Source organism: Pinus tabuliformis, chromosome 7 (genome assembly GCF_031772625.1).
Source record: "Pinus tabuliformis cultivar Carrire ecotype Pingquan chromosome 7, CPIR1, whole genome shotgun sequence".
Taxonomy (NCBI): Eukaryota; Viridiplantae; Streptophyta; class Pinopsida; order Pinales; family Pinaceae; genus Pinus; species Pinus tabuliformis.
In genome coordinates this window covers 1556226137-1556253801 of record NC_142293.1, presented here as the reverse complement: position 1 = coordinate 1556253801, position 27665 = coordinate 1556226137, and the positions used below count along the sequence as shown (strand labels likewise).

General features: G+C 36.9%; 1 protein-coding gene and 1 pseudogene across 1 annotated transcript; both read left to right on the top strand.

The window, feature by feature from the left end:
* The window catches only part of LOC149253894 (13-hydroxylupanine O-tigloyltransferase pseudogene), a 28224-nt pseudogene extending 16219 nt beyond the window's left edge, over nucleotides 1–12005 (top strand).
* An 8630-nt stretch (nucleotides 12006–20635) lies between these two features.
* Nucleotides 20636–26946, top strand: LOC149253893 (uncharacterized). Its single transcript, XM_089454619.1, has 7 exons — nucleotides 20636–20684; nucleotides 21354–22891; nucleotides 23012–23623; nucleotides 23849–24286; nucleotides 25876–25962; nucleotides 26593–26706; nucleotides 26773–26946. The coding sequence occupies exons 1-7, from the start codon at nucleotides 20636–20638 to the stop codon at nucleotides 26944–26946; spliced, it is 3012 nt and encodes a 1003-aa protein (XP_089310745.1).
* Nucleotides 26947–27665: the final 719 nt, after the last annotated feature.

Here is a 27665-nt window from a genome sequence, read left to right as displayed (position 1 = left end):
ATGCCTGTTTCTTCTACAAATGGAAATAAATATATCATGACATTTATTGATGATTACACCAGAATGTGTTGGGTTTATTTATTGAAGAACAAATCTGATGCTTTTCAAACATTCAAGAATTTTCATAAGTGGATTGAAAATGATGCACAATCTCATATTGGGTCTATTCGCACTGATAATGGAAAAGAATATACATCAAATGAATTTGAACCTTATCTACGCCAACATGGGATTAAACATCAAACAACTGTACCTTATAATCCCCAACAGAATGGTGTAGCAGAAAGAATGAATAGAACAATCTTGAATATGGTACGATCCATGCTTTTCTTCAAAAATGTAAAGACAATGTTTTGGGTTGATGCTGTTCTATGTGCTGCATATATAAAGAATAGATGTCCATCTAGTGCTATAAGAAACAAGACTCGTTATGAATTGTGGTATGGACATGTTCCTTCGGTAAAACATCTTAGGATATTTGGTTCCACCTGTTATGCTTTAATACCAAAGGTACATAGAAACAAACTTGGTGCTAGAAGTCGTAAGTGTATCTTCCTGGGGTATTCAAACACATCTAAAGCATACTGCCTCTATGATGAAGTAAATAAAAAGTTTGTTTTATCTAGAGATGTCATTTTTCTTGAATCATCCAAATCTAACAATGTTGTTGAGCGGCAACTTGATCGCTTGGATAGATTCACAAAACCGAAATCATTTCAAGAGTTTGATAATCAGATTCCACATCTTGAAGGGGGGATTCCTATATTAGATCAACATGTGGAATCTTCTTCTGAATAACAATCTCCCCTGCATGACACTCCAACAACGGATGATGCTTTAAGTGATGTAATTGATAGAATTGGGAGACTCAATCTTGATTCAGACCCAACTCAATCAACAGAGCACCCTGGACCATCTCAGAAAGGTCCCCCAAAGTGGCTGACAAAGACACTTGAAAGTGTTCATCCTGATGAAATTGGAAAAACAGGAACCAGAAATACAAACCGACAAGATGGAGGTGATGTAGATAACTCTAATTCACCTGTTGATATGGATGTTACTTATGATTGTGAATTGAACTTGTCTACAGATTTTGAACCAACTTCCTTCAAAGAAGCTGCTTCTCATGATGAATGGAAAGAAGCCATGCAGAAGGAGTATGATGCCCTCATAAAGAATGGCACTTGGAAGCTGGTTGATCCTCCATTTGGAACCAAACCAATTGGCTGCAAGTGGGTCTACAAGAACAAGTATAAAGCTGATGGCTCACTTGACAAGCACAAAGCTAGGCTTGTGGCAAAAGGCTTTGCACAGAAGGAAGGGGTCGATTATGAGGAAACTTTTTCCCCCACAGCAAAATGGGCAACCATCCGGACACTCTTTGCACTAGCTGCTCAGAACGGTTAGAAAGTCCATCAAATGGATGTAAAAACTGCATTCTTGAATGGAGATCTAAAAGAGAATGTTTTTATGTCCCAGCCTGAAGGATTTGCTGTGAAAGGACATGAACACAAAGTATGCAAACTTGTGAAGTCCTTGTATGGCCTCAAACAAGCACCACGAGCCTGGTATGAAAAACTAACTGAGCATCTTCTGAAACTCAACTTCAATCATTTTGATCTTGACGATGCAACTTTATTTGTTAAGAAAGTTGGCAAAACAGTTGTATATCTTGTGGTATATGTAGATGATATTTTAATGACAGGGAACAATGAAAGCTATATTGCATCCATAAAGAAAGAATTAGGAAATTTTTTTGAAATGACTGATTTGGGCTATGTTCATTACTATCTTGGCATTGAAGTAACCCAACATCCAAAGTCCATATTTCTTTCTCAAAAGAAATACATTGGAGATTTGTTAAACAGATTTGGCATGACAGAGTGCAATCCCCTTTCTACTCCAATGGAACAAAACTTGAAGCTCACATCTATTGAAGGAAAGGAATTTGAGGATGCAACAAAGTATAGACATCTTGTAGGAAGTCTCATCTACCTCACTACTACCAGACCAGACATTTCATTTGCTGTTGGAATCCTCTCCAGGTTTATGCAAAAGCCTTGTGAGGGACATTGATCTGCTGCAAAAAGAGTTCTAAGGTACTTGAAGGGAACTCAAGACCTTGGAATCAAGTATACACAGGTGGACGACTTCAACTTGATTGGATACTCTGATTCAGACTTCGATGGAGACAAAGAAACTGGGGTATCTACTTCAGGATATGCTATGAGTCTTGGATCAGGAGCTGTCTCCTGGAGATCACGCAAACAATCAGTACCAACATATTCCACAACAGAAGCAGAATATGTGGCAGCAGCTGAAGCAACGAGAGAAATTGTGTGGATCAGGAAAATTCTTGAAGATTTGCAGGTAAAACAAATACAATCAACTCCACTCATGATTGATAACACCTCTGCAATAAAGTTGGCCAAGAACCCAAAGTTCCATGATCATACTAAGCACATCAATACTAAATATCATCTCATTCGACATCATGTTGAGGCCAAAACAATCCATCTCCGTCATTGTTCCACAAACGAGCAAATTGCAGACATCTTCACCAAAGCGCTTGGAAGAGAAAATCTTGAAAGATTCAGAACGATGCTTGGACTCACCAACATCCCTTCAGATTAAGGGGGGGAATGTTGACACCTAATCCGAAACAGATGGGTGAACTGGACACTCATCTAGAAGATGAACTGATCCGTTGTATTTATGTATATAAATATGAGTTAGCTAATGAATAAAACATCAGTTTTCTCTCCCACTCATTCTGGAGTTACCCTGGCCTGACACATCTAATGTGATTAGTCTGTATATTTCCTCGTTCAACTCCTCATTGAACATATGTGGGTAACCATTCGAACCCCAAATTTGATCCTCTGTATAATTTCTAGGCCGCTTTTGAAAGAAAGTCCGGAAGTGGTGTACAAATTCACATTGAATCTCTTCGGTATTATATGCTACATACCCATCTAGTCTCTGAATTTTGCAAATGGTATTCTGATTTTTTCTTAGATTTGCATATCTATGAAAATACTTAGTGTCTTTGTCGCCTTCCTACAACCAAAGGGCTCTACTCTTAAGCCGCCAGGTCGCTTCTTGTATGTGAATGACTTGTCGCTTCTTACACTCCAGTGTTTTGAGTGCGTCCCAAATGTTTCCAAATGAATTACCCCTCTCCACCAAATTGTAAAGTTTCTCAATTTCCACCGTTATATCCTTCAGCTCCCGAGACATTATTTTTTTCTTCTCTCTTTCCCATATCCTAACACGAATTTTTAATGCGTGTAGTAAACTAGACAGGAACAACATCGGGGATTTCCCAACCTTTCGGGTGTGTGCCCTCCAAAAATTACAGACCAATGAAATGAAGTCCACGTTCTCCAGCCAGATTCTATTGAATTTGAATGGAATGCCCAAACGAGGGTGCTCCAGTCTCCACTGTAATACAATATGCATGTGGTCAAAGATTAGAGATTTTTCTACCCATGATCGCATACATCCCAGACTCTCTAACAGGTTTTCATGTACTAAGAACTGATCCAGTCTTTTACCAATGTGATCGACACCCGCACGACCATTGTGCCAGGTAGGAGTTAGAGTGAGGGGTCTGATATGCAGTAAATAATTAGACTCAAAGAGTTGACAAAGATGGTCAGCTAAGGAATCTACCCTACATCTGACGTACCAACATTCATCTCCAAATAAAACTACATTGAAATCACCTACCATAATTAAAGACCCAATTTTAAATATATCACACTTACAATCATCCATGCACTTGCAAAATGTATATTTTCCATTAAGGAAATGTAGTCTTGATGGATGACCCCAAATATAACAAGTCAAAGAATGACACTCGTTGAAGGACTTTAATCTAAAGAAATAATACAATTGAAAGAAATAACACACTAATCTAGCGGTCATCGCGAAATATTAGTATTTCTTTAAATGTTTTGAAATTCGCGACTTGATTTGAGTGGCAGTGTATGTAGAGAGTTTGTGATGTGAATGAAAATGTACAACCCATCATCATAAATCTGACAGCTTTAATTTTTTTTTGCTTAAAAATTAGTTATTAAGTTGTATGGTTCTTAAATTTGATTTTGATGTTTTGGACCCAAATTTTTTTGAAACTTATTTAAATCTTTAAATAATTATGTTTTAATCAAAAATTTGTTAGCGAAGTTTATAATACATTAAAAGCTTTGTAATTGAAAAATAATTTTAATAGAAATTTGTATAAGAAAGTTAACTTATATTATTGACCAAGTAATACTAAATAGATGTTGGGTCAATTCTCATTACTCACAATGTGAAGCTAGTCACACCTTGACCACCATGATACTAAGTAGATGCCATGCTAACTAACATCACAGAGAATGTGGAGTTACTCACATGTGGAATTTCAAAAAGATATTAAAGATTCCAAAACCTTAACATTAATTACGGATTGAGACATGTAAAAACTCTAAGCTTAACCTTAAATTATTATCATATCATGATAAAAATTGAGTTAAATTGGGTTAAACACTAGGTTTATAGGAAACAACTTTGAAGGATAAGAAAGAAGTAGAAGATCATCTTAATGTAACAACCATTTAATACATACATTGTCCATAGAAACTCCATAGTGAGTGCATTTTCTTTATATTTGCACTTATATATATGTGAAAAGGGTAGAGCATATGCCTCTCCTCGAACCTGGGTTTTTTATATTGGATTTTTTCCAAAGTACATATTATGTTCATATTCTTTATATGTATGATAAGTTATGCAACATTAAATATGTGAATGCAATAAACACAACATATATATATATATATATATATATATATATATATATATATATATTCGAACTAGGTTGAGCCTAGGCCAAAGTTATCCCCAATTTTGGATGGAAGAACAATCTCTCAACTACTAGTGGGATGTTATGATGCTATGGGTAGATTGTTCTTCCATTCAACATTGGAATTGAATGTATTTTGGGTAGTTGGGATAAATGTTATTATACTCTTTTTAGTTTTTATCTTTGTTATCATACTCCATTCAACATTAGAATTGGATGTATTTTGGATAGTTGGGATAAATATTATTATTCTTTTCTTAGATTTTGTCTTTTTGTCACACTCAATATTCTCATGGAAACCCTAAATTCCTCATATAAAATATAAAAATAATAATCATATATATATATATATATATATATATATTATTTTTTAATTCTTTGGAAGACTTAAATTCCGTATATAAAATATAAAAAAAATTATATATATCTATTAGTAGAAAAACTAAATATTATTTTTAATTTTAAAGGAATGAAAAATAGAAAATTAAAATATTAAAAATTCTTTTTCCTTAACATTAATGGTAGGTGAGAAATTTAAATGAAACGAAATATAAAAATATTGAATAAAATAATTAAGATAATTTAAATTAGGGGAACAAAATAAATTTATAACATTTTTATCAAAAAAATCAATTAATACTATTGCATTATTGTTAATTTTATTTTATATTTTGTATTTTGAACGGTATATAAAATATACATAGTAACAAGGGGCTTAACGTATGAGAAATCAAATCTTTTTCTTTTAATTCCAAATTAAAATTAGATTATTAGTAATAAATTATTTTTTTCTTTTAATCCAAATTAAAATTAGATTATTATTAATAAATTATTTAGGAGATGTAAAACTCATTAGTAAAAAATAATATTATAATAATCTATAATTTATAATCCAAACACACTTCCTCAACAGAACATAATAAGATAAAAAAAATACAACTAACGAAAACAATAAAGACCAGTGGAAGAGGATTTTTGGTAGAGAACAATATCTAGAGTTACCTCCTTTGTTGTTGATGTTTGCAATGGAGATTCTTAACCTGTAAATAGGATTTGTTACAATATTATGGGATAATACCATGGCTTATTAGTACCACATGCCCAAAAAAATCATAACTCACTTGTTTATATGCGCTATTTTAATTAATCAATTTAATTAAAAGGGAAAAAAATAACACAAAACTATTTTGGAGATAAATCTTAAGATTTGATTTGTGTATATTGTTATAAATATTCTAGAATATTCCTTGGAGGTTAAATCCTTCCACCTAACGCAACCATATAAATTAAGTGGTTGGTAGATTCTCATAGACATTAATCCATAATAGGTAACAAAAAACTTATTACATGACACATCTCATAAACTAATTAAATTATAACTTTATTATTATACAACATGATTGGCCTAATGTTTAAGAGCATGTGTTTCCTGGTAAGAGGTCACATTCAGAGGGGGGTATATTATGTATGCCTTTGTAGACTTTAGCAGTTAAGGGAGGTGGGTCCCTTGTCCCAAAAGCAAGGGGCTCTCATACACCAATTTGGTCTATGTTTGAGACCTTAAAATCAAATATATTATTTCTAGCAATTGGACCAGATGTTGGAAAGGAAACACTATAAGGCATAAATTAGAGAAGAATAACATGAGCTTGAACACCTACTGATTCTATACCTTAAATGCCTACTATGTGACTGATTCTATACCTTAAATGCCTACTATGTGGCAAGAATGAAACATTGAAGCACTTGTTCTAGTTTTAAGAATATGCTCATTTTAAGGTTAGCCCCTCCTTGCTCTCATCTAATATTCCCTCAAAGATTTAAGTATTGGGAGATTCTCTTCCTCGGGCCATGGATTCTCGCACAACACAGTACTAGATTAGAATTAGTATCTTATATCTTTGGAACACAACAAAGATATGTGTATCAAGTGTTTTTTAGCATACTGCCGATGTACTTAACAATAAGGGTCTCTCATTTGTGTAGATTTGAGTCTACATATCCAAGTGCAAATGTGGAGGGGGAGATGGAAATAATCCACCTACATGAGTTATTGGGTTACTAGATAATGCACAATGAACAAAGTACCACCTCAAGGATATTCTCTTGCACACTACGCATTCTCAACCTTCAAGAAACGACATTAACATAAAGCAATTCAAGTCTTAGGAAAGTGTCAAGTGAAGAAAAGGCATTGACCCGCAACAAGAACCCCAAAGTGGTCTCTCACTTCGACAAATTTCATATTATTCCTTAGGCCATCAAGATGAATCCACGCACGAAAATTATGGATAGTTGATACTAAGCCCTCAACTGAAGGTTTGGGGTCTCCCAAGGATGAAGACTCTCCTCCTTGAATGGGTTTAATTCTTGCAACATCATGGTATATCCACCGAGTTTGACCATATGCATCAGCTGAGAATATATGACTCTTATTCATTGGGATTGTTGTATTTCTGCTTGTTAACCTAGTGAAAACCCTTCCAAGTGTTTCTAATCAAAGAGAAAGAGGAGTCACATGCAGTAAAAGAAGTTCCTTTAACTTAGCCCGCAAAATTCCACTTTGGATGGTAGCACCCTTTGTTATAGCCTCGTCTAGACTAACACGTTTACTCGACATCTTTCCAAAAATCTTAACAAAAATATCTTGAACCCTTGGCACCCAGTACATTCTTCCCATAAGAATAACTTCATCCACTTCCAATGTCATAATCCCTTCTTTTTTGGGACAATTCTTGCAAGGGATTCTTGTTCTCTCAATTAAGTGATTTTCTAACATTTCAAACTTCGAACGAGTTAATGTCACATTCAAATGCTTTGTACCAGATTCATCTTTCGTGATAAATGGTAGCTTAATTTGTCTTAGGAGAAGATGACAACTCCAACTTCGGTTTCTCTACAGCCTCTTGAAGCCTTTGTAAGGCTAGCTTATTTTAGTATAAGTCTTTTTTTTGTCTTTTTGAACTCAACAACTAAATACTAGAGCAGATCATTATCAAAATCCTCACCCCCAAAAAAAGTATCACCATTTCTGGTCTTTACCTATAATAAAAATCTAACAAGGTTAGAATAATTTGCGTGATAAAGCAGAGAATGAGAAGAAATAAATAATGAATGTAAAATAACCTAACATCTCAAGGGAAGGAACATGCCTCGAATATACCATTGGATATTTCAACCACAGGTACATCGAAAGTTCCCCCACAAAGATTAAACACAACAACTAGGCCCTCCTTCTCATTCATGCCATAAGAAAGGGATGTTGCAGTAGGCTTATTTATGATTCTTTTGACATCCAATCCTGTAATTTCACTAACATCTTGTGTTGCTTGGTTCTAAGCATCATTAAAATAGGAAGGGATAGTAATGACTGCATTCGAGACAATTTTTCCAAGGTATCCCTCGATAGTTTCTTTCCTAGGTCAAGAAAACCTAGGCGTAGAGATGCATGTAGACCAATGTACAATGCAAAAGTGAAGAGCTAAGGTGACATGAATGGAAAAAATAGAGCACACATTTCTTCTATGTGATGAACAATCCTTTTCATAAAATAGTTATTTAGCTATTTGACTATTGTGCACTTATTTCCTTTGTGTCGAAACTGTATGTTGCACTATATGATGTCCATGTTGATCCATACTATTGTACTTATGGTTTTCCATCTGAACGTTCCTCTACCTCACTTTCTTGTCACAAGCCACCTGCAGCCATATTTAGAATTTTCAATGTTCATGGTTGTGGCCATATTTAGAGTGTAAAATTTGAATAAAATGTCTACACTTTGATCCTATATATATAAGAAAATAAACTAAAAAGGAAATTCAATTGGTTTATATAATGTATATATAGTTTTTTAAACTTTTAAGTACTTTATATCTATATAAAGTTGATCATATAAGATTATGTTGTTTAATATAGACATAAAAATATTTTATTTATGGTTGAGAGTGAGAGTGAAATATTTTTACCACTTCTTAGTATGGTCATAAAGTGAGATTATTGATGTTTGATTATACATTTAATTAAACAAACCAAACACTTATATTCACTTTTGTTTTTTTACTATGTATTTTATTTATTGTCTAGAGTGAGTGATATATTTTTACAACTTCTTCTTAGCATGGACATAGAGTGAGATTATTGATGTTTTATTATACCTTTAATTAAACAAACTAAATAATTATATTCATCTTTGTTTTTTATTTTTATATATATATATATATATATATATATATATATATATATATATATATATATATATATATATATATATATATATATATATATATATATATATATATATATATATTAAAGGGATACATGTCAATTCCAAGTTGAACATGAGCGTACTTACACATTTCTTTGGGTTGTAGAATGAACCTCTCGGCTCAATTAGCATTTATATTTCAAATATATGATTTTATATTCTTGCTAAACTAAGGCAACTATATAAATTAAATTTTTGATAAATGTCCATAAGCATGAAAACATTTAGCTCATGATACATTTCACATTGCCAAAATTTTAAAAAGTCATAAAACTTAACTAAATTATAATTTTATTTTAAATGATTTGTGTTATTAATTAGAAAAAGAATATATATATATATATATATATATATATATATATATATATGTGTGTGTGTGTGTGTGTGTGTGTGTGTGTGTGTGTGTGTGTGTGTGTGTGTGTGTGTGTGTGTGTGTGTGTGTATGGTAAATAGATTTTATCACAATATCGAAGGTTATGGTAAATAGATTTTATCACAATATCAAAGGTCAATCTCATGACTTAGTAATACCACATGCCAAAAAAAACACAACTCTTATTTATATGACACATATGAATTGGACATTTTTTTTAATTAATCAATTTAATTGGAAATGTTGAAGAAGCATAACTACTTTTGAAATAAATCTCAAGTTTTCATCTATTACTACAACAAAAAATATTCTAAAATATTTTGTAAATTAAATATCTATTATTAAAATGATTTTAAAATATTATGTAAATTAAATCTCTACCATCGACTTAATAGCTTGCACAACCATATAAAACACTTACCCTCACTTTATCATGAAGATTCTTAATTTCTAAATAGTCTTTGCTACAATACCGTGGGCTAATACTATAACTTATCAATACCACATACTTCAAAAAACCATAATTGACTTTATATGATACTGTTTCACATGAGAATATTTTAATTAAAAAAAAAAATTACCATAATTGACTTTATATGATACTATTTCACATGAGAATTTTTTAATTAATAAATTTAATTAAAAAAAAAATCACTTTGAAGGTAAATTTCAACTTTTGGCTTATGTATATCACTCTAAATATTCTAGAAATTTGACATATATACAATAATATTGGCTAATGCTATGGCTTGTCAATACTACATACTTGAGAAAACCATAATTGACTTTATATAATACTCTTTCACATGAAATTTTTTTAGTTAACAAATTTAATTAAAAAAACAAAAAAGAAATAATTATTTTGTTCATAAATTTCAACTTTCTAAATAGTCTTTGTTACAATACCATGGGCTAATACTATGACTTATAAATACCACATACCTAAAAAAAACCATAATTAACTTTATATAATACTCTTTCACATAAGAATTTTTTAATTAATAAATTTAATTAAAAATACAAAAAATAAATAATTACTTTGAAGATAAATTTCAACTTTTGATTTATGTATATTATTGTAAATATTTTAGAAAATTTGAGATACATATAATATTATTGGCAAATGTTATAACTTATCAATACCACGTACCTAAAAAAAACTATAATTGACTTTATATAATATTCTTTCACATAATTTTTTTTTAATTCATAAATTTAATTAAAAAAAAAAAAAAAACTATTTTGTTCATAAATTTCAACTTCTAACTCATGTATATCACTATAAATATTTTAGAAAATTTAACATATATACCATATTCTATAGAAAATTTGACATATATACTAATATGTCGAAAATTTAACATACATATTAATATTTTAGAAAATTTGGTAAGAAATTTGACATATATACTAATATTCTAGAAAAATTGATAGGGATTAAATCCATTCCACTTACTTTAAATTTTAAAAAGCTATTGTAAAAGTAAACCAACTTATTCAAGATACTTATTAATAATTAAATTTAAAATTAAAAAATCCAATATGAAGTCGCCTTTGTTGTAGATCTTCCATGGTTAATCTTTCATTGTTGATGGTTATATTGGTCACATCACTTGAGAAACACGGGCTTCAATTTATATATATCTCTCCAAATGCAAGCTTCGGTGTCTCCTCCATCCCAAAAGATCTTTGTGTCTGCAACACACTGCATCCTGCTCTACTGATCTTCGATTGCATGCTCGCTTCATAGCCTTTCATTGATTCTCCACACCTTTGTTTTCATGGCACCTCTGCAAATGAAAATCACTAGAAAGTCGGTTATCCTTATCGCTCCTCTCCTACCTACTACTAAAGGGTTGTTATACCTTTCCAATCTAGATGATCAACTGACTCTCAGATTTCATATTCCCAACCTTCAATTCTATCTGTTTGATCCGTTGAAAAAAGGTGAGGATCCCGCCAAAGTTATCAAAGAGGTGTTGGTGAAGGTTTTGGTGTTTTACTATCCTTTTGCGGGAAGATTGAGAGAAGCGCCCTTCGGTAAGCTCCTCGTGGACTGCACGAGCAAAGCCATGATGTTTGTGGAAGCTGATGCCAACGTTTCCATGGATGAATTCAGAGACCTGCACCCGCCCTTCCCCTGTTTGGCTCAGAAACTATTACCAATTCTCCCCTCCTCCTCACTAAGGTTAATTGATAACTCATTCTTTGATGTGTCGGGCTCAGAAACTATTACCAATTCTCCCCTCCTCCTCACTAAGGTTAATTGATAACTCATTCTTTGATGAACGTAATTCATATTCCAGTCGAAATTATGTTTTTTTAACGTGTTTCTTATCACGATATTTCAGGTAACACGATTGAGATGCGGAGGGTTCATTTTCACCCTTAGTTTGAATCACACCATGAACGACGCGCTTGGCCTCATTCAATTCTTGAAAGCTATCGGCGAAATGGCAAGAGGGGCTGCAAGGCCTTCAGTTCGTTCAGTTTGGGAAAGAGAAATCCTCTGACCGCAGATGAATCGCACAGTTAAATTCCCCCACTACGAATATGATCAAATCGAAGACAAAGATGGGCACATGGCGAACGTGAAGGAGATGAGGCAGAGTTCATTCTTTTTCGGGCCGAAGGAGAATGAGTCACTGAAGAGACAAGCAGTTTGGGAAGGCATGTGGCTGACCTTTGAAGTTCAATCAGCGTGTTTGTAGCATTCAAGAACAAGGGCATTCCAACTGTTGGAGGTACTATACGCCTAGGACCTTCATTACTAGCACATGCAAACACTTAGTTAGAGCATTCACTGACATGCAAGGCTTCAACATTGGAATCTTCACCAGATTGGCGCCTTTGACTGTCCATTTATGCATGGGACTACATGCAAGATCCTTTCTACATGATTTACTCCCTGATTTTTGCGTCCTTTCGCTCCACAACTAGCTAGTTCTCTCCGGAATTTGTTGTAGGTGTCGAGTCCTCTCATTGATCACCGCTATGGTGCATTACCTTGGGATCTTCACCCAATGATGTGTATTAGTTGACTCTCATGTAGTATATCATGAGCATTGTAACCTATTTTCTGTTAATCAATAATTATTTTTGTTCTTTCGATTTTTTTTAGTGTTTTTGCTCTGCAAAGCTGTGTGTTCAACCTTATAAGAAATCTCCCAAATGAAATTTATCCTATGCCTATAGTTTGTATATCTATGAAAAAATTTGGTATTTCGGTCCCCTTCCCGAATCCAAATTCCTCTGCTTTTTAAACGCCAAGTAGTCTCTTTTATATGGAGCAACTTTTTCTTTTGGAGTTCGAGAACTTGTATTCGGCTTCGAATGACATTAAGTAGATAATGTCTAATTAAATGTGGGCGGATATCTAGAATTTATTTAGTAATAACAACAAGCTCTTTGTTCATATGCCATATTTTCCTTTTCTCCCATGCCTCAACCTCCCGCTGCAGGATCCACAGCTTGTCCTGAATGTGCCGCATGGGAGAGGGGCACCGAACCCCACTTATGTTCTAGACATCGCACACGAGAGAGTTAAAATATGGATCCTCAAGCCATACCCTATTTAATTTAAAGGGCATACCACCTCTGTAGTCATCCCTTTTCTAGTGAAGTGCAATGGGTCCATGATCATATATATAGCAAATAACCACTTCAAAATATACCATCCCAAGCCTCTCAATGGTCTAATCGTGTAGGAGACAACGATCTAGTCGCTTTGCAATATATCCCACACTTGACCTCCCATTGTCCCAGGTGGGGATAAGAATGAAGGGGAAAATGTCCACTAGATTGTGCTCTAGGATGATATCCTTAATACGATCAACCATGACATCTACCTTTCTGGAACATCCCCAAATCTCATTGAAGCAAATAGTGAAATTTAGATCCCCCGCAATGATGAGTGAAGTAAGGTCCAGTAACTCCGAATCGATCAGATTATCCCAAAAAAAATGGCTCGATCACAGTATGGTGCATAGACATTAAGAATGTGGATTCTACCCTTGAGCTTGATAATGTGACCAACAAGGAGGATGTTAACAAAACATGAAAAAGCCTTAACATTGACCCACCAAGGATCCCAGATAGCAAGTAGTCCACTCGAGAGGCCATGTGCATCAGTGGCCACCATATACCAGTCCAGATGCATCTTTCTGAAGTACTCAACCACCTGAGGAACTGCATGCATCGTTTCCTAAAGAAGAAGAATATAGGGATGGAGAGAAGAGAAAAGTTCTCTGAAGGCCAGGAATTTTGGGGCAGCCCCCAACCCTCGCATATTAAGTGAGAGGATGAATGTCATGTTTGACCATGTGTGTGCATCAATGCCCCAAGGGCCCGAGGGGAGGAAGTACCGGCAATGGGGACATCAATGAGAGAATGTGCATCAATGGGACTAAAAGGGAGAGGTAAAGGATGACCTCGAAAGTGCCTGCTGCCACGATTTTATTTTCAGCGAACAGTAATATTCCTAGCAGATGAGGGGATGATGCGAGGTGATGAGTGGCCAGCAAGCTTATGAATAGTGAGTGACCAAATATCTAGTGTCTTTTTCTGTAGGAGAAAATCAAGGTCATAGTCCACAGAATTTGTGGGGGAGTTTAGAGGAGAGTGTGGCGATGCAGGACTGGATCCTGATGTCGAGGAATGTGGAGTGACGTGAGAGGATGACGGCATAGGGACATACATGATGTGGGTGGAAGAGAGTGGGTCTCATGACGTCGAATGGTGTGGAACATTAGGCGGAGGTGGCAGACAATCATGAGGAGAAGAGATGTTCTATTTAATCAGATGTGGTGATCAAGTGGCTTCGGTGGAGGGAACATCAAACCCATCAGAATTATGAGGAGATGATAGAATAGGAATAGGGGCAGAATCAAAAGGATTAGCAGATAATTGAGAATAGTGATGTCTAGATGCGACAAGATTCGAATTACCTGCATCCTGAGGAGAGCCATGTCCGAGAGATGGAGTTTCAAGAAAACTACATGGAGAAGCATCAGCTAGTGCCTCTGTTTTTTTATACCAATCGCCATGCCGATGTCGACGGGATGCCATGGATCTACCACCCAACCTCCGTGGACAATGAGCTAGCAAATGTCTAGTGTGGTAATAGTTTAGACATCACAAAATGGAACCCCCCAGAAATCCAGTCTTTGGACCAAATGTGTGTCGCCCTAACTCAATTCAATATGATCCAGAAACCCTCCCCTGTACTCCTTCTCAATAAGAATCCAAGCCACTCGCTTATCAGGTGCACCCAAACACCGAGGATCTACATACACAATTTTTCCAATGGCGTTGCCAATATCCATGAAAACTTGCCACGTCCATAATTCGACGGGTAAGCTAGGGAGCTTAAACCATATTAGCTTGTTTTAGGGAGTATCCTTCAGAGGGTTGAAGCCAATGTACCATGAGTGCAATTCCATAAAACTCTTCCCATTAATCCAAGGAATGGATTTGATTTTCATGAGGTCTTCTTGGTAGAGGAAGTGGAAACTATACCACTCGTTTAGGAGGCGAACCACTGTAGGCATATAGCCTAACAATGTTTTCCATTTGGTGTCTACCCAAACACATGTATCAGTTGCACTCAATTATGCAAAATGCCACTTACCCACAAGAGTGCACTTCTGAAGACTGGTGACTCAATCGATCATCACATCATGGTTGAAAACCAGAGCAGGAGCTGAAGTAGTGATTTTAATAGATCTATTGGGGTGGCAGGATCGACGTTCATGAGTTGCATGGGAAAGCCCATGCAAAATAGGGTCCGCATGTTGGCCATCTGGAGGATGCATCGATGGTTGAGATGAGTTCCAAGTGTCATGGATAGATGAGACCCTCCTCCCTATTTTAGACTCTGCATCCATCGTGGCACGGATGAACGCCTCCTGTGTTGAGGTGTCTGATTCCAAAATGTCCATAGCCACATATTTAGGAAAAAAGACTCAAATACAACCGAGAGAAAGTGTGGGAAAGGAATGTGATTTTAATGGTCAATCAGATGGTAGGTCGAAAAATAAAGTGAAGTAGCAGAGGATCATTGATGAGAATTTCTTGAAATCAGCAGAGTCTTAATCACGATGAGCTGAGGCCAAGGGGGATGTCGCCCACATAACGCCAAATGTGGAGGGACACCACCGAATATAAATCCAAAAGAGGTAAGTAATTAGGGTTAGGAAAAGAGAGAATAAGGATATGATAAAGGACGGTGGTGTGGGGAACCCAATCCAGATTGTCAGATGGAAAATGACAGAGTGGTATGTGTGATGCAGACCCCATTCATCTCGCAACAGAAGTAACCAAACAACCCCAACCGAAAATTCAAATTGTACCAAAAAATGATGTAGACGTCGGTGCCGGAAAATCAAGCCAGTCCAGAACTGAACCAGAGCCGAGCAGAATTCATGGAGAGAGATTCCAAACAAGAACATGTAAGAAATAAAAAGAGTTATAAGCCTTCAAAACAACAACAATAGCATCCCGGGCATTTCCACCCCATCGATTACAAATTCGAATACTGAAAACATTACAGGGATGTGAAATGATAAAAGAGCTATACCACCGAGTACATAGAATTTTATAATTTGTAATGCGAAAACAAGATCCCTCCCCTAGTGAAAACTATGGACAAAAGAGATTAAGGAGCTTAGTCCAGTGGGGCATATGGACGTCTGGGGGAGTAAGTATGTGAGAATGAAATATGTAGATAAGAAGGTATGAGGCAACATAGAGGAACACCACAATGTGGAGGACTTCTGAGTGGAGGATTGAAGAAAGTGAATGGAGAGGCAAAAATGTCATGATATGAGAAGCAATGAAGCTAGTAGTGTAAGGGAAAAACTCACCCTTTTAGGGATTATAGTAGGAAATATCCGGAATACGTAAACATCTAGAATACGCAAATAGGAGAGAAAGTGAAGTGGACTGGGGTTCACAAAAAGAGATAAAGAGGAGGAGATACAAACCATAAGGAAAAGGTAGGATCATACCAAAATCAATTTAGGACAATCTGATGGCGGATAGAGCAAGCATAACCCATCAAAGTGCAGCAGCAGCGCTCCTCGCTCCTTCCTGCACACCCATGAGAAAACCACCTCAAACAAATTTACTTCAATTTAAGAGGTGAGAATAACGTTGGAACAATTCCTGGACATTGTGGAGGACATTGCGGAGGCTGGGAGCAACCTTGGTGAACAAACGACACTCATACATGCATTCTTTCTCTAGAACACCTCAAAAAAGAAAGTTAAATTACACAATCTTTTTTTTGTATTTTTTTACGATTAATTTTATTAATTATTAAGCTGAGATTTTTAAGAATCAAAGATTAAGTTGTTTAATCTACAAAATTTGAGTGTCACATGGTTTTTCGAATCTATTTATATATTCAAAAGAATATTTTGGACAACAAAAATTCACAATCTCACCTAAACTTGTATCACCGGATTCCACTGGAAAGGTCATTTTGTCTATTAGCTTCTTAGCGTAATCTTTTAAATACCACTCACCTAAACATGTATCATCGGATTCCACTCGAAAGGTCATTTTGTCTATTAGCTTCTTAGCATAATATTTTAAATACCACTTGTCTCCTCTATATTAAATAATGAGGAAATTGTGCATTAATTACATTATCTCTACGTGAAATTAAACTGGGAATTGAGGTATTTTATTTGTGAAAGATATAAAAAAAATTATGGCTATTTGTTATTGTTTTTTTTTTTTGTAAGCTTCGGTAGGACCCACTTTACAACATTTTACAACCTCCACATTTTACAACATTTTACAACCTCTCCGCAGGATTCGAACTCGGCTGGGCGGTGTGAAAGCCATCCGCCCCAGCCATTACATCATGCACGTCATGTGCTGGCTATTTGTTATTGTTAATGTAAGTATTATTTTATTATTTTTCAATGTAAAACACATACATTGAGTATTTTTAATAATGTGGTTGTACTAGTTTTTATTTTAAATTATTTATTTTCCATATTTTCAAATTAATGATAATATATATATATATATATATATATATATATATATATATATTGAGCGAGATTCTCATTATTCTACAACTTAGTATGATATGTCTATGTTTAACTTGGAGTTCACATGTGTCATTTTAAAATATATATATCTATATCTATATATATATATATATATATATATATATATATAATAAAAATGAATATAAAGGTTTGATTTGTTTAATTAAAAGTATTATCAAACATCAAATAGTAAAAATATTTCACTCATTCTCAACCATAAATAAAATATAAAATAGAAAAATAAAAATGAATATATGTGTTTGGTTTGTTTAATTAAAAGTATAATAAACATCAATAATCTCACTGTATGTCCATACTATGAAGGAGTGGTAAAGACATTTCACTCTCACTCTCAAACTAAAGTACTTAAAAATAAAATAAAATAAAACTATATATACATTGTATAAAGAAATCTAAAAAAAATATAATTTCATGTAAAGTATTTAAAAGGAAAAAAATATGTGAATAATATTTTTAAACCTTATATCAACTTTCTATATATCGATATATAGAAAAAAAAAAAGTTAAAATAAAATATTTAAAATTGTATAGAATAAAATATGCAATGTCGGTTATGAATAAAATATTTTAATATAAATTAATATTGACATATACTTAAAAATATAATAATAATAAAAAACCATTTCAATGCACATATTTTTTAATCTTTATAGCATTAACAAATACAATTTAAACAATGAAAACTACACATTATTTTTTGCACTCCAAAATAAGTTTTCATGTAATGCCCCTAGTTAATCGTTAGTGATTAAATTAAAAACAATAATTTAACTGTTGGTTATGGTTATGATTGGTAAAACTGAGTAATTATTATTGCTGTGACTGTTTTAAATTAATTATGTTGATAAATGTTATTGGTAGTCATTAAGTGTGATTTGGAAAATAAAAAACAACTGTCAATGGTTATAGAGCTCCCTCATCAGAGGGATATTAGAATTAAAATATGACATCTGTCAGAAAAAGGGAAAAACCCTAACTACTTTCAGATGACGGTTGAGACCCTCATAGAGGAGGAATACTTAATGTCAAGAAAAAAAAAAAGAGAAGGGGGTTTTGCTACGTCTGGTAAGGACCAGATAGCAAGGCTTATGAAAAGTTGCAATTGGGCAGCGAATGCTATGTCTGGTAAGGACCAGATAGCGTATGTTGGGAAGCAGAGAACTCCCTGAAACTGCTATGTCTGGTAAGGACCAGATAGCGTAACTCTGGCGGTGCCAGAGAGACTGTAGATAGCAAGAATCTTGCAGGAGTGCTTGGGGGTGGAAGGTCGAGGAGGACCCTCCTAAGGTCGGGAGGTTTGACAAGCGCATTAAGAGGTTTGCCTCTGAACATGTATGTATGATCGAGATTTGGTAGTTTGCATATGCTGTCGAAATATTTAAAGTTATGACTGAGCAGGAAACTGCGAATGGAATAGAGAAAATATTTTCTGAAAAAGCAAGTAGTGAAAGACTTGAGTTAGGCTTAAAACATTTATCTGTAAAAGAAAGAAAACCTCTGTTCGTTTACCATAAGGAAAGAACAGTCAAACAGAAAAACGAACGAGACCCAGAACATAGAAATGACCACAGACTTCCTTCTGGAAAAGAAAACCTGGGTTGATGGAGTAACTGTAAAATGAAAAAGATATTTTTCCTTGAACAATCATCACAGTATGTGAATTTAATAAATGATATTACAAAAGCCTATATTTATAAACTCTTGGAGCGACTACCTGTAAACAAAGAAACAGTAACGGGTCGACAAAATAAATAAACCATGAGCTCTTAGGATATTCTTTCCAAAACAGTGATTGCAGGTCTCCTTCATTAAATACAGGAAGTAGTAATATATTTGGAGCATGTGTAATGGTGCTTACACCAGAAATATGTCCTAACCCTGTGCCAAACGCTCCAAACCCATAGTGGAGCACCATTGTGAAATGGGCAGCTGTAGCCGGTAGGAACAGGGTAGGAAGTCGACGATTAGTCGCTAAACAGAAACATTAAACCATATTTAACCAGTAACACAGCATGCAAATTTGGAATGATAGTCCTACTTGAAACAATGATTTACAAGAGTGATGTAGAACAGACAAACTTAGCAGAAATTTCAATGAATAACTACATTCCTGAAAACAAAGTAAATATCGGTAATAACCCAACAAGAGACTTCGAAATCCACTACAAGCCATAACACTTACTATGAAATATACATATACAATCATTAACCAGACAAGAGAAATTTACAACCGCTGTAATCGCCATTAAATATGAATGTTCGCCGTAGGGTTAACCCTCGGCCCTGTACCCAATACAAAGCATAATAAACAGCATGTCACGAGCGCAGTCCGGTTGGATATTGCCGCCATAACAGTTCTGGGCGGTAATCAAACAATACCATGGGAAACCCGAGCGGGTTTCCGTCTAACCCATTTTCAGGGGATGAATTCAAAATAACAATAAACGGATACAGTAGCTTAAACATTGTTTCGGCAGCATGCCAAGAGCGGTCGGAAACCACTTTCAGAATTCCTCTAATAACTAGATATATGGTGTTGGTTCCTCTTACCCGGAAGCGGGAAAAAGGATGGATGGGGCGGTTCTCCACCATGCGCTGGTCACGGCACTCGCATCCTGTACCTGAGACGGAGCAAAAGCTAGGAAAACAATGAGCGAATAAGTATCAGATTCATAGCAAGTAAAAGAATAAAAGATAATATCACAGAGAAGCGTTTGTTGCGAGCAAGGAGGGCACATATACCGTGGCCAAGGCTGGCATGCGGACCTCCATCTCCACCATGGACAATCTGTAGGTGACCTGCACTGTGCAAAAATGCTAATCGCCAGAGACCCGCTAAGGATCAGAACCCCTGCGGAAATGAGCGGCATGAAGCCAAATGCGAATTAGAAAAACCCTTAAGATTTTTATCCATACCTGGCTATGATCGATCGTCGATCTGGGAGATCCCATCTCCACCGTAGAAACTGGCGCGGGCTCTTCTGTCACATGGCTCATTCGTGCCTTTTACGAGGCGCATTGATCCGCCTACAGTGTTGGGAACGGGGTAGCAAACTCGCATGCCGCAGCTTAAGCCAGCTGGCTGGCTCTCATGCTGCACCGCGCCAGGTGGGCATCATGTGTAGCATATGTATTGATGTGTCAAGGAGCGGTGATCAGAAAACGTTCGCCGGAGAAAACTTTCCAAGGAACACAATAAATTTAGTCCTGACTGAATAACGCTGGCACGGCTAGCCTCTGCTGACAACTGGAGATCATAATGGCAAATTGCAAAGACCGCAGGACAATGACTTAAATAAATATCAAATCATTTAACCAAAGAAAAAGGGTAAGTACATCCATGCCATCCATCAGATCCTTCTCGAGACGGTGGATAGGGTAAGTTTAACAATTAACCAAATATCATAATGTTACCGTAGGCATGGATACACACATATGTTTAATTCCAACCTGTTCACGTATTATGTTACCATGGATAAGATCTTATAGAATGCCGAGCCTAGGTATAATGTTGCCCTGTGTGATAAAGTAATGTGGCTAAGATTTATTTTGCCATAAAAAATGTACATGTAATGCTTATGTTAATAAGAGTAAATAATTATTTTTTTATGGTAGGAGTTTTACAAGTGGTATCAGAGCGAGGTTGCAACTCTGTGACCTTGAGACAACCATGACTGGGAAAACTGTTATAAATAATTGAATTAATGAGCAAGTAGGGGTCATCCAACGATGTATTGTATGTAGTATCTGTGGAAAAGGAACTAATTTTCTGAACAGGTGACAACAGAATGAGGAGAACGAGCAGCGCTCCTCATGGAAATGTGGACAGACCAGACAACGTCACGCACCCTCAGGGAAATTCAGAGATTTGGGTGCAGTTAGGGGAGGAGGCACGCAGCACCAATTTGACCATACTGGAGACGGTCCAGGAATTGAAGAACGAGATGGCTCGGTTGCGTGAGGACAACACCAGATTAACCATGGAACAGGAAAGGATCCTGAAAAGTTTATCAGATAAACAAAACCAGCACCAGCCCAACCCCAGTCTAGAGCAAAAACATGTATCAGAAGAACAAGATTACCATACTGATCAGGAAGAAACAGAGGGAAGAGCGGAGGCTCGAGGTGAGAAATCTGACAACGCTTCTGAACATCAAACCTCAAAAAGACAGCGGATAGAACTACAAGGGGAGTTTCGGAAGATTAAGCCGCCGCATTTTGATGGGGAGTCCGAGGAGGCTGCGGAAGCCTGGTTAATAAACATGAACAAATATTTCCAAGTTTACGAATACGACCACCATCTTAAGGCACGACTGGCTATTTTCCAGCTACAGGCCAAAGCTACATTATGGTGGGAGGAAGTCAAGATGGTGCGGGGAGTGAGTGAACAGGATATAACTTGGGAAATCTTTCAGAAATACTTCAAGGAGAAATACCTGACTGAACGCTTCTACGATGAAAAAGCACGGGAATTTCATGATCTGCGGCTTGGGCAGCAGACCATGGATGAATTCATTACCAAATTTACATCTCTACTCCGCTATGTACCATACATACGGGAGGAAAAGGCAAAAGTGCAGCGGTTTGTTAGCAGTCTACCCCAAACGATGCAGGAAAGGATTGAATTTGATAATCCGAAGACCATGGATGAAGCGATTCGGAAAGCTAGGATATGCTATCAGCAGAATAAACAAAAGGGAGAAAGTTTTGGGAAGCGTTGGGTGGATAAGAAGGGTGGCAAAACCACTATGGGAGTTAAGGGAGCTCGTGGCAGTTTCAACAAAGGAGGCTCAAAAGGGCCCAGTAGTAGAAATCAGTCTAGAAACCAGCTCAGATTAAAACCACCCAATGAGCCCAAATATAGCGAGCAGCCGGGTAGAGTTGACAATGAGGGGACAGCTAGACCGCCAGTACAGTGCTGGGGTTGTGGCGGGCCACACTATATTAAGAACTGTCCTCACCAAAAGGGTAGTGATCAAGTGTCTCAGGTTTATGAAGCTTCTACAGTGGGAGATGTAGCTCGGTCCATACCAAGAATAAATGCCGCTCTCGAATACCGTCAAGCTGATTACCAGCCAACGATGATAGAGTTCAAAGGTAATATTTTTGATCGAACTGTTTCTGTTTTAGTAGACCCAGGAGCTACATTAAGTTATGTTAGCCCCAAAGTAGTGGAAAGCTGTAATTTGCAATCTGTTAAGTTTAAGAGTCCCTGGTTGGTTCAACTAGCTACCAGGGCCAAAAGGCGGGTGCTGGCCAAGGTCAGCAACTGCCCATTAAAGATAGCTGGACAGACAGTGACAGCAGAATTAAACGTACTTCCTCTCGGCTGCTATGATGTGTTAATTGGAATGGACTGGCTAGAAAGGTGATGGTCCATAATAAATTGCAAAACCAAGACAATTTCTTACCGGGATGAGCTGGGGAATCAACAGGAAATTCAGGGTATCCTGAAGCCAGTACAGATCCGGCCAATTACTGCCTCACAATTGGCTAAATGCATCCGGAAAAAGTGTCAAGTATATGCAGTTCAAGTGGGTCATGCCAAATCTGAAGGAAAAGATAATGCATTGGAAAGCATACCGGTAGTGCAAGAATTTGCAGATGTGTTTCCCGAGGAAATACCAGGACTGCCCCCTAAAAGAGATTTGGATTTTACCATAGAGTTGGTGCCTGGTGCAGCCCCAGTGTCCCGGGCACCGTACCGGATGAGTGTGCCGGAATTAACAGAATTAAAGATGCAGCTGCAAGAGCTGCTGGACAAGAAGTACATTCGTCCCAGTGTATCGCCTTGGGGAGCCCCAGTACTGTTTGTTAGGAAAAAGGATGGGACTCTCCGTATGTGCATAGATTATCGACAGCTGAATAAATTGACAGTGAAAAATAAATATCCACTACCCCGTATCGATGAACTGTTCGATCAGGTAAAAGGGGCGACGATATTTTCAAAGATCGATTTGAGATCTGGTTACCATCAAATCAGAATTAAGGAAGAGGATATAGCCAAAACTGCTTTTCGAACCCGATATGGGCACTATGAGTTCGTGGTATTGCCTTTTGGGTTGACCAATGCACCTGCGACATTTATGTGTCTGATGAATAGTGTATTTCATCAGTATTTAGATAAATTCGTGTTAATTTTTATTGATGATATACTGATATACTCTCGGAATATTAAAGAGCATGAGGAGCATCTCAGACTTGTGCTACAGACTCTACGGGAACATCAGTTATACGGAAAATTTAGCAAATGTGACTTTTTCAAAAAGCAGATCCAGTATTTGGGGCACATCATCACTGAGGAAGGCATTGTTGTGGACCCTGAAAAGATTAAAACCATAATGGAATGGCCAACACCAAAGGATGTGGCAGATATCCGATCTTTTATGGGGCTGGCTGGATACTATAGGCGGTTCGTGGAGAGTTTTTCCAGGGTTGCATACCCCATCACCTCCCTGCAAAAGAAAGGGAAAATATTTAAGTGGACAGCGGAGTGTCAACAGAGTTTTGAGCAACTCAAACACTTGCTCACCACTGCACCTGTGCTGAGTATTGCAGACCCGGAAAAAGATTACGTAGTCTGCACAGACGCAAGCAAAGAGGGTGTAGGTGGGGTGCTGATGCAAGAGGGAAGGGTGATCGCGTATGAATCCAGAAAATTGAAAGAACATGAACAGAAGTATTCAGCCTATGATCTGGAACTCACTGCTGTAGTACATGCGCTGAAAATGTGGCGCCATTATTTGGTGGGAAGAAATTTTTTATTGATGACAGATCATCACAGCTTAACTAGCTACTTAAGTCAACCAACTTTAAATGCTAGACAAGCTAGGTGGGTGGACTTTTTGGGCAGTTTTGATTTTGAAATTAAACACTTAAAAGGAAGAGAAAACCGGGTGGCGGATGCATTAAGCCGGAGAGCGCATTGTCTCTATGAAATTGGCTTTAGTGAAGGACGACCTACCCTTAGCAAAGAAATTATAGAGGCTGCTGAGCAAGATCCAATTTACCAGCAAAAGAAACAACTTGTGCAAAACTCAAACATCCACATCATGCAACAAGGTTATGAACTGGACGCAGTAGGCATTTTATGTTACAAGAAAAGAATATGTGTGCCCGACCGGAGCGATATTAAGAGGAAAATTCTGGATGAAAATCATAAAAGTCCTTATGCAGGACATCCGGGCTATCAAAAGTTAATCACTTTGCTTCGAAAGGAATATCATTGGCCAGGCATGAAAAGGGATGTAACGGAATATCTGGCACGATGCATAGAATGTCAGCTAATTAAAGCTGAACATCAACATCCCGCGGGTTTTCTACAACCATTACCCATACCAGAATGGAAGTGGGAAGTTATTACCATGGATTTTATTACAGGGTTACCGAAGTCCAAGAGGGGCAATGACTCTATTATGGTTGTAGTGGACAAACTCAGTAAGACAACCCACTTCATAATAGTTCAATCTACGTATCGTGCAGCCCAAATCGCAAATGTTTTTATGCAGAACATATTTAAGCTCCACGGGCTGCCAAAAATTATAATATCTGATCGCGATGTCAAATTCACATCAACCTTTTGGAGGACCTTGTTTGAGGGTCTCGGAACTCAATTGAATTTTAGCACCGCATATCATCCGCAGACTGACGGGCAGACTGAGCGAGTGAATCAAGTGTTGGAGGACATGTTGAGATCTTATGTGATGCAACAACCCACTCGGTGGGAAGAGTATTTGCATCTTGTGGAATTTGCTTACAATAATGGATATCATGCATCCTTGTGGATGAGCCCATTCGAAGTACTTTACGGCAGGAAATGTCGCACGCCATCCAGTTGGAGTGGACCAGAAGACAGACTCATGTTGGGTCCTGAAATGCTAAAAGAGATGGAGGCAATGGTTAAGAGAGTGCGGGCTAATCTAAAAGTAGCCCAAGACAGACAAAAAAGTTTTGCAGATCGTAAAAGGACCTTTAGGGAGTACCAAGTGGGAGAACATGTATATGTCAAAATTCGGGCGAGGAGAAGCGCTTTACAATGGAATGGTTGTGCCAAATTGGCACCCTGTTTTTGTGGACCTTTTCAGATTTTAGCGCGAGTGGGGCCGGTACCTTATCAGCTAGCCCTACCTAGCCACATCCGGGTCCATAATGTCTTCCACGTGTCAGTTCTAAAAAAATATGTCTATGACCCTAAACACATAATTAGCTGGCAGGACATACAGGTAAGTGGATATTGTGAGAAACTTAAACTAAAAGTGTTTGCCAGGAGAAACACTGATTAGATTGTTGTGTGTTTCAGGTGGAACCGGAAGGAGAATTCCTAGTCGAGCCGGTGAGCATATTAGATCGGAGAAGGGTCGTGCTGCGGAAACGAGTCATCACCCAGGTTAAAGTGCAGTGGCAGCACTTTGGGCCAGAAGAGGCCACCTGGGAGGATGAACAGAGCATGAAAGTAAATTACCCTGAACTGTTTATGGGTGAACAACATCGGGACGATGTTGAGCTTCAGGAGGGGGAGATGTAATGCCCCTAGTTAATCGTTAGTGATTAAATTAAAAACAGTAAATTTAACTGTTGGTTATGGTTATGATTGGTAAAACTGAGTAATTATTATTGCTGTGACTGTTTTAAATTAATTATGTTGATAAATGTTATTGGTAGTCATTAAGTGTGATTTGGAAAATAAAAACAACTGTCAATGGTTATAGAGCTCCCTCATCAGAGGGATATTAGAATTAAAATATGACATCTGTCAGAAAAAGGGAAAAACCCTAACTACTTCCAGATGACGGTTGAGACCCTCATAGAGGAGGGATACTTAATGTCAAGAAAAAAAAAAGAGAAGGGGGTTTTGCTACGTCTGGTAAGGACCAGATAGCAAGGCTTATGAAAAGTTGCAATTGGGCAGCGAACGCTACGTCTGGTAAGGACCAGATAGCGTATGTTGGGAAGCAGAGAACTCCCTGAAACTGCTATGTCTGGTAAGGACCAGATAGCGTAACTCTGGCGGTGCCAGAGAGACTGTAGACAGCAAGAATCTTGCAGGAGTGCTTGGGGGTGGAAGGTCGAGGAGGACCCTCCTAAGGTCAGAAGTTTTGACAAGCGCATTAAGAGGTTTGCCTCTGAACAGGTATGTATGATCGAGATTTGGTAGTTTGTATATGCTGTCGAAATATTTAAAGTTATGACTGAGCAGGAAACTGCGAATGGAATAGAGAAAATATCTTCTGAAAAAGCAAGTAGTGAAAGACCTGAGTTAGGCTTAAAACATTTATCTGTAAAAGAAAGAAAACCTCTGTTCGTTTGCCATAAGGAAAGAACAGTCAAACAGAAAAACGAACGAAACCCAGAACATAGAAATGACCACTGACTTCCTTCTGGAAAAGAAAACCTGGGTTGATGGAGTAACTGTAAAATGGAAAAGATATTTTTCCGTGAACAATCATCACAGTATGTGAATTTAATAAATGATAATACAGAAGCCTATATTTATAAACTCATGGAGCGACTTCCTGTAAACAAAGAAACAGTAACGGGTCGACAAAATAAATAAACCGTGAGCTCTTAGGATAATTTTTCCAAAACAGTGACTGCAGGTCTCCTTCGTTAAATACAGGAAGTAGTAATATATTTGGAGCATGCGTAATGGTGCTTACACCAGAAATATGTCCTAACCCTGTGCCAAACGCTCCAAACCCATAGTGGAGCACCATTGTGAAATGGGCGGCTGTAGCAGGTAGGAACAGGGTAGGAAGTCGACTATTAGTCGCTAAACAGAAACATTAAACCATATTTAACCTGTAACACAACATGCAAATTTGGAATGATAATCCTACTTGAAACAGTGATTTACAAGAGTGTTGTAGAACAGACAAACTTAGCGGAAATTTCAATGAATAACTACATTCCTGAAAACAAAGTAAATATCAGTAATAACCCAACAAGAGACTCTGAAATCCACTACAAGCCATAACACTTACTATGAAATATACATATACAATCATTAACCAGACAAGAGAAATTTACAACCGCTGTAATCGCCATTAAATATGAATGTTCGTCGTAGGGTTAACCCTCGGCCCTGTACCC